The sequence below is a fragment of the Vicugna pacos genome, chromosome 25 (assembly GCF_048564905.1).
Source record: "Vicugna pacos chromosome 25, VicPac4, whole genome shotgun sequence".
NCBI classification, from domain to species: Eukaryota; Metazoa; Chordata; class Mammalia; order Artiodactyla; family Camelidae; genus Vicugna; species Vicugna pacos.
The window spans coordinates 19205529-19219802 of NC_133011.1; the positions used below are offsets into that span (position 1 = coordinate 19205529).

The 14274-nt window shown below is 32.2% G+C and overlaps 1 protein-coding gene across 3 annotated transcripts in view; it reads right to left on the minus strand.

Moving 5' to 3' along the window:
* Positions 1–14274, minus strand: part of CSMD3 (CUB and Sushi multiple domains 3) — a 1005695-nt gene that overhangs the window by 755136 nt on the left and 236285 nt on the right. For all 3 annotated transcript variants that reach the window (XM_031691263.2, XM_072949624.1, XM_072949623.1), the window contains exon 4: positions 10620–10814. In XM_031691263.2, coding sequence (XP_031547123.1) covers positions 10620–10814 — 195 coding nt within the window. The remainder of the gene's footprint in view (positions 1–10619; positions 10815–14274) is intronic.

Below are 14274 nucleotides of genomic sequence, written 5' to 3' on the forward strand. Positions count from 1 at the left end.
TATTCATTTTTTTATATAATACTGTTTAGCCCAGCATCAGGCAATTAATTGACTTTATGAATACTAACAGATGGTGTTGATAAAATTCATCGTGCTTATGAACAAATACAAAAACCCTTGCATCATATCCTCTAGGTTGATGTGGCATTCATTCTTAATTAAACTATCATGGTTAGGAAGCATCAAAAGAACTCTCTGGAAGTAACAGTTTCATCAAGAATATGTAAACTCTAAGCAAAGCAATAAGCAAATCATTACAGTGTTATCAGCACCCTGCAAAGTTATAAATTAAAGAATCAGTATGCTATCAAGTGGCAGAAAGTAGAGGAGGGAAGCCATGAATTGAAGTCTATATTTTCTTTTTCTTAAAATGACAACCACACAACATCCAAATATACTATTTGTCTACTCTTTAAGCTTTAATTTAAAAAGTGGTTAGTGGGTGGTAAATTGCTCCTTAGAAAACTAGATCATGTGCTCTGTGAAGTTATCACTTCACAGACTCTACCTTTACCTGGTGAATATTAATAACATATGAGAACTACTTTTGGATCTAGAAAGGAAAATTACTGCCTCACTGAAAAAGTTATTACTCTGTATAGTTTGTATTTTTAGCAAGGCCTCTGAAATTTTCTCTTTTAAAGCACCTGAACTTGCTTCCACTCAACTGGGAAGAATTAAGGTCTTCCTTTTCAAGGTGCCTAACAGTCTATAGACTTTGATATTAAAGCAATTATCACACATTACTATAACAATCTGATTACAGTATGATCAGCCCTATTAGAACTGGATTCTTAAATACAAGAAGTGTTTCTTAATCATATTTTTATATTCATCACATAAAACAATGCTTTGCATAGGGTGGGCCCTTAATAAATATATTTGAATGAGTAACTGTAGTCATCAGTATTATTGTCAAAGAAAAGATGAGTTTGACAAAATGAAGCTGAGTAGGCTGAATTTCAAAAAAAAAGTGGGTGTCATGTTTTGATAGATTAAAAAGCTACAGAGGTTAGAATGCAAGTCAAAGGAAATAAGCACGAAGAGTCTTGGGGATGAGGAGTAGGGAAGTAGAGTATACACTCAGGCAAAAACAAACAAAATGGCAACAAAACCAACAACAAAAATAGAAGTGTTGGCTTTAGGGTTAGATGTGGATATAAAGATAAATGATATTATTCATCCAGTTTTTGTTAACTGTAATTCCTTTCTTTAAAGAGGAGATGATAAGAAGTACTTATGAAAAGTGGAAAGGGGGAGCTACTTAAGTAACTCAGTAGATAATTGGCACTTTATATATGCTATCATATTAAACTCCAACAGTACTGTGATATTGATATTTCTATCTATTCATTCTATTATAGCTAAAGAAATAGTTTCCAAAATAATACAATTTTTGCTCAAAGGGTCTAGTCAGTAAGTAGCAAAATCAGTATTTAGATTCAGATCCTTCTGACCCCACAGGCTCTTACCTGAACCAAACAGGAAAGGAAGGAGTACCACAACAGAAATTAACTTTCAGGTAGTATTAGAAATACTCCATTGAAACCTCTTAAAATTCTTCTTGGCTTTAAGTACCTTAAAATACTTTTGACTCAGGGCGTTTTGCGGGGAGCCGCTCGTGACGGAGGGCTGCCGAGCACAAAACTTGGGCGTAAAACCCCAAAGTGCAGGGCGCCAGGCTCTGAGATTGAGGCTGCCGAGCACAAAGGATGGGCCTAAACTCCCACAGTGCGGGGCGCCCTGCTCAAAGGTCAATTGAGTTAGAACAATCTCTGTCCCGCCACCTCTTTTACTAAAGAATGCACCAGGTGCGCCTATGCCTGAGGAAATATCCTGAGCTATTAAGTCACAAAGGACCTTCAGAGGGAGAGATACAATCGGCACACAAGTCAGTGATCTTTTTAGAGAACAATCACCTGAGATAATAGCACACGAGTCACGATGTTAGCCTAGAGGAATAATGTCTTAGCTTATCATCTTGGTTCCAGGAACTCTTAATCTTAGTTTTACAAGAACTGTAAACAATAATGATGTCTGTAACAATATACAAGTTAATGGTTTTAGTACACGTTGTTAATGTGCCTTAAAACAATACCTTTGCCTACATGCAGGAATGTATGAGCTAATGGGTTAAAATCATATAAATTAACTGCAAGAAATAAACTCGTCGTCCACTCTTGACCTAGCGTCTTGCGGGCTAGAGTGAGACCCTCTCAACCCCACTTTTTAGTCTTGTCTTGTCTTGTTGTCTCTTTGTTACGTCTTTTCTTTTCTCAGTCCTGTAGCACAGGTTTCTGGACCTGATCGATTGTCGGCTGGTTCCGACAGCGTTTTGTGCCTTAAAAACTAAATAAACATCTTTTGAATGACTAAACTATAAAACTCCATTTACTGTCTTATAATAAAACATTTATGAAGAGATATGCAAAAAAATTTTGGTGAAGTATCAAATGGTAACAAGCTAAGGCTTTGGAACCTGACAGAATGGCATCAAATCTGGCATCCCCACCACACCTCCTACTGCAAGAAATTTTTTCATTGAATTCTAACATTGATGTACATCTGTGAGCAGAGATTCCAACTGTCTTTCTCTTTGTACCATACTATCTTTTTTGCATAGCAAATAGGCTCAGGGCACAGAAATAATGTCTTCTACCAAGATAAAGCTGTTTGTTTAAAAGCTTGGGAAAAAAGAGAAAGGACCTCTCTCAAGAGCAATGGGCAGGCATGCCCATTATAAAGGATTTAATTTCTATAAGCTTATGATCCCTCTCCTATAATAACACGTATTACATATGCAGGTATCTCATGCTCTTCCTGGATTGTATGAGAACTGGGGTTTGGAGAACTGGCAAAAATGCTGATACTCTGTCTCCTGACATTTCTGTGAATAATAAACCCTCCTTGGTTTCTGATTCAAGAGTCTTGTGTCTTCTATCACCATCTTAGATACTGTGGCAGATAAATTGTTAAACTGTAAATCAAATACAATCTCAGACTTTTCATAGTTCTTGACATTTACTGGGTAACCTTGAGAAATTATTTTTTTAAATTTTTTGAACTTCAGTTTTGTACTGTTGTGAAATTTAAAAGTTGAGTATGCTTATAAATTTCCTAGTATACTATAAGTGTATACTGTAAGCTAACAACAGTCATAGAACTAGAAATAAGGGGGTGCCATAAGCATCAACATGGCATGAGATGCTCTCCTTGTCTCTCTCCTTTAAATTATAACGAGTAAAACATCCATAACTCAACAAAAGTGATTTGGCCCAACATACCTGGATACCACGGAGTTCCACACACCTGTACACATAAAGGTGGGTGGACTGGGACACATAGAGAAGACAAAATAAAAGGAATAGCAGAGACAGTGCCTGTGGTCCTGGACCCTTGGCCATAGCAACTAAGCCCCTAGCCCCAGAGAACCAGGTAGCAGCAGGGAAGGAGGCATACATGACTCCAGCCTCCAGCCTTTCAGCTGCAGTGGTTCCCACTGCCACAGGGAACCAGACAGCAGTGGCAGTGGGGCCTGCAACTGGTCCTACCAACCACGAAGGTACCTACAACTGTGGTCCTCTCCATACACAGCAGTAAGACTTGCAAACTCAGTAACTCCAGATGCAGCAGAGGCATCAAAGACTCCCTATTCTCCCCTTCTCCCCAAATGCAGCAGAGCCTGTGACTCAGGAGATCTTGGACACAGTGGAGGTGCCTGCCATCTCAATGCCCAGGAAATGATACCAGCTACAACAGTAACAATGGCACAAGGGCATAAGCAACTACAATGAGGGAACCAGTGATACCTCTGGCAAAGGTGGCAGAGGGTGCAAAGTGCTGACTCTCAAATATAACCAGTGGCAGCTCAGGTGAGAGAAACTAAAAATTTGTGTTATAATGCAACCTACTGAAAAACAAAAGAAAGGCCTCTAATTACTAATCTATTAAATCATTAGTAAAATTTTTTTAATTTACTTAAATAATAAAGGTGTTCACTACTTCAAATGTGACAGCATAGAAACAGCTCATCAAGCACCATGAAAAACCACAGTAACACAGTAACACAGTATCACAAGAAGAAAATAACAATTCTCCAGAAACCAAACTTAAAGTCACAAAATACTGTGAACTAACTGATGGAGAATTCAAAATAGCTGTCATGAAAAAACTCAATGAGTTACAAAAAGCTGAGAAACACAGTTCAATAAATTCAAGAATAAAGTTATTAAACAGAGAGAATACCAAGGAGACAAACTCTAAAAGGAACCAAACAGAAATTCTGCAGCTAAGAACTCAATAAATGAGATGAAAGATACATTAGAAAGCATTGGAAATAGACCAGATCATATGGAAAAGAGAATAAGCAAGCTCAAAAAGAAAAATAGAGAAAAAATAAATGTAGAAGAGAGAAGAGGAAGAAGGAGAAGAGGAAGAAGGAGGAAGAGGAGGGAGGAAGAAGAGGAAAAAGAAATATTTTATCAGAACTCTATTAGAAAAGAAATGTTAGGGTAATGGGTATCCCAAATGAGAAAAAAGGGAAAAAAGGTACATAGAGTTTATTTAAAGAAATCATAGCTGATAACATCCCAAACATGGGGAAGGAATTAGATATACAAGTTCATGAAGCTAAAGCAAATATCTATTTACCTCAATGCAAAAAGACCTTCTCTAAGACACAATATATTGAAACTGTCAAAAGTCAATGATAAAGAAAGAATTTTAAAAGCAGTCATATAAAAAATAATGACAGCCTAAAAAGGGAACTCCATTAAGCTATCTGTAGATTTCTCAGTAGAAACTCTATAGGCCAGGATAGAGTGCAATGGCATCTTCAAAATATTGAAAGATAAACACTGCCAGCTGAGAATACTCTATACAGTAAAGTTATCCTTCAGATATGAAGAAGTAAAGCTTTTCCCAGAACAACAACAACAACAAAAAAAGCTTAGAGAGTTTATCACCACTAGACTACCAGACTTGCTTTACAATAAATTTTAAAAGAGTCCTTCTACCTGAAATGAAAAGGCAAAATTACATAAAATTTTAAGGTGAGAAATTAGAATCATAAAATTGAAACAGAAAATTTTAGGTTGTTAACATTTAACTCTAGAATAAAGATAAAGGGGAAAATCAGTAAAAATAACTATAGCTGCTTCTATTTTGGTAATAAAGCCACAAAATAAAGAGAGATAATTTGAGATGACAAGAACATAAAAGAGAAAGAGGAAAAATGACAAAACCCATAGAGGCAAATTCAGGTAAGATGCTATCAAGAGGAAAAGGACTATTTTATTTATGAGATATTTTATACAAACTTCATAAAAACCATGAAACATAAAACTAGAGCAGATACATAAAAAAGAAAGAAAAAAGAGAAAAATATGGAAGAAATTTACCAAAATAGAATGGCAGACAGAAACAATAGGAAAACAAAAACAGAGATATAGAACAATCAGAAAACAAAACACAAAATGGAAGTACTAGGTCCTCATTAATCAATGATCACCCTAAATGTAAATGGATTTAACTGAAATACCAATTGAAACACAGAGTGGCTGGATGGAATAAAAAATAAAACCCAAGTACATGCTGTCTTCAGGACACTCAACTCATCTCTAAAGACAAACACTGACTCAAGGGGAAAAGATGGAAGATGATGCTCTATACAAATGACAGCCAAACAAAAGTGGACATAACCATACTCTATCAGACAAAATAGAATTCAAACCAAAAGTGGTAATAAGAGATAAAGATGGACATAATATGATAAAAGGGACTTTTCATCAAAAAGACACAACAGTTATTAATACATATGCACCCAACAGAGGAGCTCTAAAATGGATAAAACAATTAGTAACAGAGCTAAGGGGGAAATTGACAGCAACACAATAATAGTAGGGAATTTTAAGACTCACTTACACCAATGAATAGATAATCGAGACAGGAAGTCAACAAGGAAGCAGAATCAATAAATGAAACATTAGACAATATGGACTTAATAGATTTTATGGAACATTCCATCCAAATGCAGCAGAATACATATTCTTTTTGAGTGTACATGGAACATATCAAGAATAGATCATATGTTAGGACACACAAAAAGATTTCAATAAACTTAAAAAGACTGAAATGATATCAAGCATCTTTTCTGATCACAATGATATGAAACTAGATATCAAGTATAAGAAAATAGCTAGAAAAATCACAGTCTGTGAAAAGTGAACATGTTACTGAACAACTACTGGATCAATTATGCAATCAAATGAAAATAAAAAATACACCTGAAGACAAACAAAAATGAAAATACAACATACCAAAATCTATGGGATGCAGCAAAAGCAATACCAATGGAGAAGTTTATAGCCATAAAAGTCTACCTCAATAAATCAGAAAAATCTCAAATATATAATCAAACTTTATACTTAATAGAACTAGGGGGAAAAAAAAAGAACAAACAAGGAAGGCCCAAAGTGAGTGGAAGGAAGGAAATAATAAAGATCAGAGTGGAAATACATGAAATAGAAACTAAACAGATAGCAGAAAAGATCAATGAAATGAAGAGCTAGTTCTTTGAAAAATAAACAAAATTGACAAACTTTTAGCTATTATCACTAGGGAAAATAAAAGGAAGAAGCTTCCAATAAATAAAATCAAAAAAGAAACAGAAGAAATAACAAAAGATATCACAGAAATATGAAGGATTGTAAGAGAATACTATGAATAGCTATATGTCAATAAACTGGACAACCAAGAAATAATGAATAAATTCTTAACAATCATATGATGTTCCAAGACTAATTCATGAAGAAACAGAAAATCTGAATAGACCAATCACTGGTAAGGAATTAAAACAGTAATCAAAAACCACCCAAAAAACAAAATTTTAGGACCAAAATGGCTCTACAGGTGAATTCTACCAAACATCCAAAGGAAAATTAATATCCAATTCCTCTCAAACTCTTCCAAAAACTGAAGAGGAAAAACAGTTCTTAACTCATTTTATGAGGCCATCATTACCCTAATACCAAAACCAGACAAGTACAACACAAAAAAAGAGAATAATAGCCAAATATCTCTGATGAACATATATGCAAAAATCCTCTACAGATTAACAAACTGAATATAGCAGTGGATTAAAAAGATCATACACCATGGTCAAGTGGGATTAATTCCTAGGATGAAACTATGGATAAACATCTGCAAATCAATGTGAGATTATATTTATATATAAAATAACAAAATGAATATACATATATAACATTAACAAAATGAAAGATAAATATCATATATTCAACTCAATAGATACAGAAAAAGTATTTGACAAGATTCAACACTTTTTTATGACCAAAAACACTCTCAATAAAATGGGTATAGAAAAAATTTACTTCAACATAATAAAAGCCATATATGATAAAGTCAAAGCTAACATAAAATCAGAGATAAAAAATTGAAAGCTGTTTTTTTCTAAGAAGAGGAACAAGATAAGGATGCCAACTCCCACCACTCATTAAACACAGTATTAAAAATGCTAGACAGAGCAGCTAGGCAAAAAGAAATAAAGAAATAAAAAGAAAAAGAAATAAAAAGCAACCAATTTGGAACAGAAGTTAAGACTGTCACTATGTGCAGATGACATGATTATATAGAAAATCTTAAAGACTCCACCAAAAAACACTATTACAAATAATAAATGAATACAATAAAGTTGCAAGATACAAAATCAATATACAATTTTTTTCATTTCTACACACTAACAACAAACTAGAAGAGAGAGAAATTAAGAGAACAATCCTATTTATAATTGCAACATAAACAGATAAATAAAATACCTAGGAATAAATTTTAACAAGTTGCTGAAAGGCCTGTACACTAAAATCTATAAGACACTGCTGAAATAAACCGAAGACACAAAGAAATGGAACAGTTAGAAATGTCTATACTACCTAGAGCAATCCACAGGTTAAATATAATCTGTATCAAAATTCCAACAACATTTTTCAAAGAAACAGGGAAAAAATGCTAATATTTATATGAAACTACAGGAGATACTAAGTAGCTGAAGCAATTCCAGGAAAAAAGGACAGAGCTGGAGATGTCACACTCTCTGATTTCAAATTAAACTACAAAGCTATAGTAACCAAAACGGCATGATACTGGAAGAAAAGCATACATATATATCAGTGGAGCAGAATAGATAGCCCAGAAATAAGCTCACACACATATAGACAATTAATTTATGACAAAAGAGCAAAGAAAACACAATAAGAAAGGATAGCTTCTTCAATAAATGACACTAAGAAAGCTGGACAGCCACATGCAAAAGAATGAAACTAGACCACTATTTTCCACCACATTCAAAAAGCAACTAAAAATGGATTAAAGACTCAAATATAAGACATAAAATCATAAAAAAAAGTAAAAGAAAGCATAGGCACACTGTCACTGATCTCAGCAATATCTTTCTGGATATGTCTCCTAAAGCAAGAGAAACAAAAGCAAAATGAAACAGAACAAAACAAAAAACAGATGGGATTATAAAATTGAAAAGCTTCTGCACAGAAAAGGAAACCACAAACAAAATGAAAACACAACCTACTGAAAGGGAGAAGATATCTAAAAATTTTAAAGTCATATATACAACAAGGGGTTAATATTCAAAATATAAAAAGAACTCATATAACTCAACAACAACAAAAACCTTATCAAAAAATGGGCAAATGATCTGAATAGGTATTTTTCCAAAGATGACAAACAGATGGCTAACAGGGACATGAAAGGTGTTCAACATTACTAAGTATTAAGGTAATGCAAATCAAAACCACAGTGAGATTTCATCTCATACTCATTAGAATGGCTACTATCAAAAAGGCAAGAAATAACAAATATTGGAGAGGATGGAGAGAAAAGGGAACCCTCACACACTGTTGGTTGAAATGTTAATTGATACAGCCATTATGGAAAACAGTATGGAGGATCCTCAAAAAATTAAGAATAGAATTACCATGTGAGTCAGCTATACCACTTCTGGGTATTTATCCACAAAATAGAAAAACAGTAACTAAAAGTTATATATGAACCCCTATGTTCATGGCAGCATTATTTACAATAGCCAAGATGTGGAAACAACCTAAGTGAGCAAAGACAGATAAATGGATATAGGTGATATTACTTATCTATAAAAAAGAAGAAAATCTTGCCATCTGAGACAAGATGGATGGATCTTGGAAGTATTATGCGAAGTGAGTTAAGTCAGATGAAGAAAGAAAAATACCATACAATTTCAATCATACGTAAAAAAAAATTTAATTTAATTAAATAATAAATGAACAGAACAAAACAAACACATAGATACAGAGAACAGATCAGTGGTTACCAGAGGGGAAGGGGGTTAAAATGGGTAAAGGGAATCAACTGTATAGTGAAGGATGAAAACTGTACTTTTAGTGGTGAACAGGCTATAGTTCATACAGAAGTCAAATCATAATGTTGTGAACATAAAACTTATATAATAAGCCAATGTTATAAGCTAATGCTACCTCAATATTGTTTAAATAAATAAATAATAAATAAAGTAGGAGAAAAATTAACAACAAAAGAAATGGCAGGAGCAGCAGAGAGAGCTAACATTAAAAGAAAGCCAACATGGGGCTAATATACCACTAAGTGGTAGGTACAGGCTAATTTATTTAAGAAATGGAACAGGTGGGCTTGTTTCCTCCTTGGTTAAATGAGATAAATGAATCACAAAGAGTTGACAAGCTTTGCCTGAGGTAACATATGGTAATTGTCAAAGCTGGGATAAAAAATAATCAACTATCTCTGATTTCTAGGGGTCTCTCCAGCATGCATTTACAGCTACGTGTTTAAGAGGAAGCTACATAGTAATTTGGATGAGTAGTTAGACATTCCTACCATTTGTAGAGGAATTACAGAAACACATGCCAAAAGAACGAAATATAACTCATTTGTCTTTTGCTTGTTAGAAAAGAAAGCCCAGTCTACAGAATTTCTGTGGGCAAGATTCATGCATGAATTTTAAAAAAAAGATTCATCCATGAATTCAGTTAATGTTGTACATGTTCTGTCTTCCAGGCTATGTACTTTGAACGTTTGTCTACATTAGTATATTATGTTGTCCTCATAATACAAATGATCCTTCCCAATATCGATAATAAACTATACAGAATTCTGAATTTCACAAATTCTCATGCTTAAATCCTCTAGAGAAATCTTTAAAAGATCCATAGATTCAGTCAATATTTCAAAATGAAAACGAAATCATGACTTTGACAGACTACTTAAACTTGTAAATATCATAAACTCCATGTTTTTTAACATAAATATGAAGACATATCTCTATATATATAATGCATGTATAAATATAGAAATGTATTCCACTGTGTCATTTCACAAATAACATTCTTATCTCAGCAAATATTTTTCTTAATCTGTCATATAGTGTATGTGTTTTATATATATACACATTTTTTAAGCTTCAGATTTTATAAAACAAACACCAAGCATGTCTTGCAAATATAGTGTCTGATTACAAACCTTACTTTTAAAATATTTTCATTGTGTCAAACATTCAGTCAACATAAAAATAAACTTTTTACCTCTACAGATGGGAACAGGAAAATCCCATGAGGCTGTATTAACTGAATTGGCTATACAGGTGAGTTGAGGGTGGCCATCGAGGATATATCCAGTTACACAGCTGTAGCGGATCTTGTCCCCAACGTCAAACCTTGTACCATATAATACACCTTTGGGTGGAACTCCTGGGTTTCCACAAGAGCTACTCTGCAATTCTATAGAAGAGGGAAAAAAGGAGAGTTTACAATTATTTTAAAATATATTTTAGTATTTTAGATTTATAAAATTATATGTATATACAAATGTCATTTTTCCTTTTAAGAAGCTTTACAGAAAAGTGGAAACATCTTCTATTTCAAATACACAGAAGAAGTATAGGAAAGGAACAAAATTTTACCTAATAGTTGTTAGTTGTCATTCTTTATGTTAGAAAAATTTAGATTTTTATATTATTTAAGCTTTCTACCAATTTTTAAAGTAGTATTATTCATATTTTACAGATAGTTAAAATAGATCAACACTATTTACATGACTTCTTTGAAGTTACACTGTGCTAACATGGTAATATGCAAATCAAGTTTTATTAATATGCTCCCCATTACTCTGATGTTTCTACTTAACCCTAAACCATGATTATTCATCTGAAAAATACACATTTGGGGTGGAATTGTTTTTTAACTTAAGAAAAATACAGTGCAGTGAAAAATGGACATATTTGAAGTTAGAACGCTTGGGCTAGAATTGAAGCTCTAATACTTGTGTAACCTTGAAAATATAATGAGAATTATAACAATAAGTACATACGGTTGTAAAGTTTTAATTAGATCAGTATGCAGAATAACTGGAAAATGACTGATATATTGGAATATTTCACCTGTTGCCTTGTTATTTTATTATTTACTGCTTAAAAGTATGTAATATACAAATATAAGAGATTTTTTAAGTAATATTCATTTCAAAGAAAAATACAATTTCACTGTAAGCGAGAAAAATAGAAAATATATAGAAATAGCAGAAGCTACAGAACTTAATGAATTTAGGGGAAAATTATATTTTCTTACATTATTTTCTAAATTTTCTATTATATTACCTTTACATTATATTACTTTTATACTACAAATAATAATCAATAGAAATACAGTAAAGAGTGAATATGAATGGGCTAAAAGGTATTCCACTTTGAGTAAAGTCTACGGTTCAGCTAATAGTATTATACAAATGTTAATTTCCTAGTTTTGACAGTTATGCTATGGTTACATAGCAGTTAATATTAAGGGAAGCTGGATAAGAGTATGTATATAGGAACTCTGTACTGTTTTCACAATTTACCTAAAAGTCTGAAATTAGTGCAAAATAAAAGCTAAAAAATAATTACAATGCAAAAATAAAGTATGTTTCCATTTTGCCTTGATATTCATCCTATTTAAGTTCCATGAGATATCATTTTATTTTAAAACAAATAATTATAAACTATTCTAATACTTAAAATATCAAAGACAATATTAAGTAAAAATATCAAAATTTTTAAATGCTTTGTAAAATGTAGATGCAACTGTCCAAAAGCAGTGATCATTTATTGATACTTAGTGTAATATACAAAGCTGAAATTTTATATTCTTATCCATAATATGCTTCAAGTACTTTCAAGAGTGTTTAAGTGAACTCTTTTTTTGTTTAATTTTTCAATGACACTAAAAGGAAAAAAATCAATGATGAAGTTCAAATGAGGTCAGTCTGATCAATGAAAATTATACTGAGGATTCCTAGAACTTGCACTACATGCATTAGAAATAAAGTATTTAGTTTTACCTTGAAACAATTATTTTAGATCCTCAAACCTAGGAAAGTAAAGAAATTAACTAATATTAATTAAGTGTCAATGATTTCTCTAAATAATAGGCCATTCCTTAAGCTTCCTCAGCATGAATGATGTATTATAAACCAATATTTGTAAAATATATGAAATAACAGTAATCAAGGTTAATGAGCTCTAATATTTCACTTTACTATTTCTCCAAGGTATATTCCACAGGTTCATTTTCAGCAAAATTTAAAACATATTTATTGTCTGTAAACTTTGAGCAGTTCTTTACAAAATACTTTTGAAATGAACGGTTTATTTTGAAATAGTTAATTTTTTGGAAAATTCATTTGATTAATAGATGAGATGTTTGAGGCAAGAGATGGTGAGATTAATAAGTTTAGATAAAATGAATAAGAATTCAATTTCTTGAATATAGTAATCAAAAAGAAAATACTTTTAATGAAATTACCACTTGTGGCCTTAGATCAATCCACTCCTTTCCCTCTCACCCCATAAGAAATAATTAAGGTCAGGACTTCAATTATCATGAAATTATATACCTAGGGGGAAAAGCAGTTTCCAAATTATTTCACAGCAGACAGTTAGGTATAGGAATAAAAGGAAAGAAAGAAGAAAAGCTCTAAGTAGTTGTTATACTCAGATTTAAGTTTTATTTAAATGAACAAATGAACATAGCCCAGAAAAAAAGAATCTAAAGCAAAAGTGGAAAATTTATGAAGTGAATCAGTGTATGGATAACAACACTGGTTAGAATTTTAATAGATTACCTAATCTATCCCTCGCCTTGTGGCTGACTTATTTCTAAACCAGAAGATAGGTAAGAAATCAGGCTGCTTCAAAATAAAACTCAAAGGAGATAATTCCAAAATATGTCTGGTTCTCACTTGATATAGCATCAAAAAATGCTATGTTCTGATTGAACATTCATCTTTTAGTCTTGATTTTTTAAAATAAATAGTGCTGCATATTTAAATTTTTAATTAAATTAGCTTTTTAATTTCTATAAGAGTTTTGGAAATAGCTAAGATAGACTAATTTTTAAACACTATTTCTACCAGCTATCAAGAGTTCGAATTTCAGGGGAAAATGAAGATACACATGGTAGGTCATGTTCAGTGATACAGATTATAAACTAATTGCTAATATACAAGGTATTTGCAATAAGTAGTGATTTTATTTATTATAAAATCATTCTTAAAGAAAATAGAGATTTAAGCAATAAAATGAAGAATGCTCATGCAATTTATCAAATGTATATGCAAGATAGCCACACTGTGCTTATCACTTCAATATGCTTCTGAAGCAGATGATTAAATTTAAAAACAGAAATGCCAAATAGATTCAGCTATCTTTCTTCACCAAGAGATTACATTAATACATCAATCAAAAGGTTTAGATAATTAAATTGAAAATACAGAATCTGATAAATTCACATGTAATATTCCATAGTGCAAAGATTAAAATGGGACTGGACTATGTTAGGGGAGAGTAATACAAAATTATTTTCATCATGCTGTTGATTGAGCATTGATCAAACTTTTTAATGCAAAGACTAATAAAGAAACTCCCTATGTACTGCAGCTTTATTTGAATTTATTTTTGGAATTATACCACAAGATCATGTTTGTAAGACAAAACTAAAATACTTAGGGTGAGCAGTTTAGTGAATTGAGAATATCAGTACTGGAAAATGACTCTGAAGGCTTTACACACAAAATATGTCTCTGAAAATGTCAGAGATTCTTTATGTAATTTCACTGCTGTATCCACACCAAATGGATTGAGTAAAATTAAAATTTATTTGTTTATTTTTCCTGGAAAGATGTTTTCTTATTTGCCTTCTCAGAGAT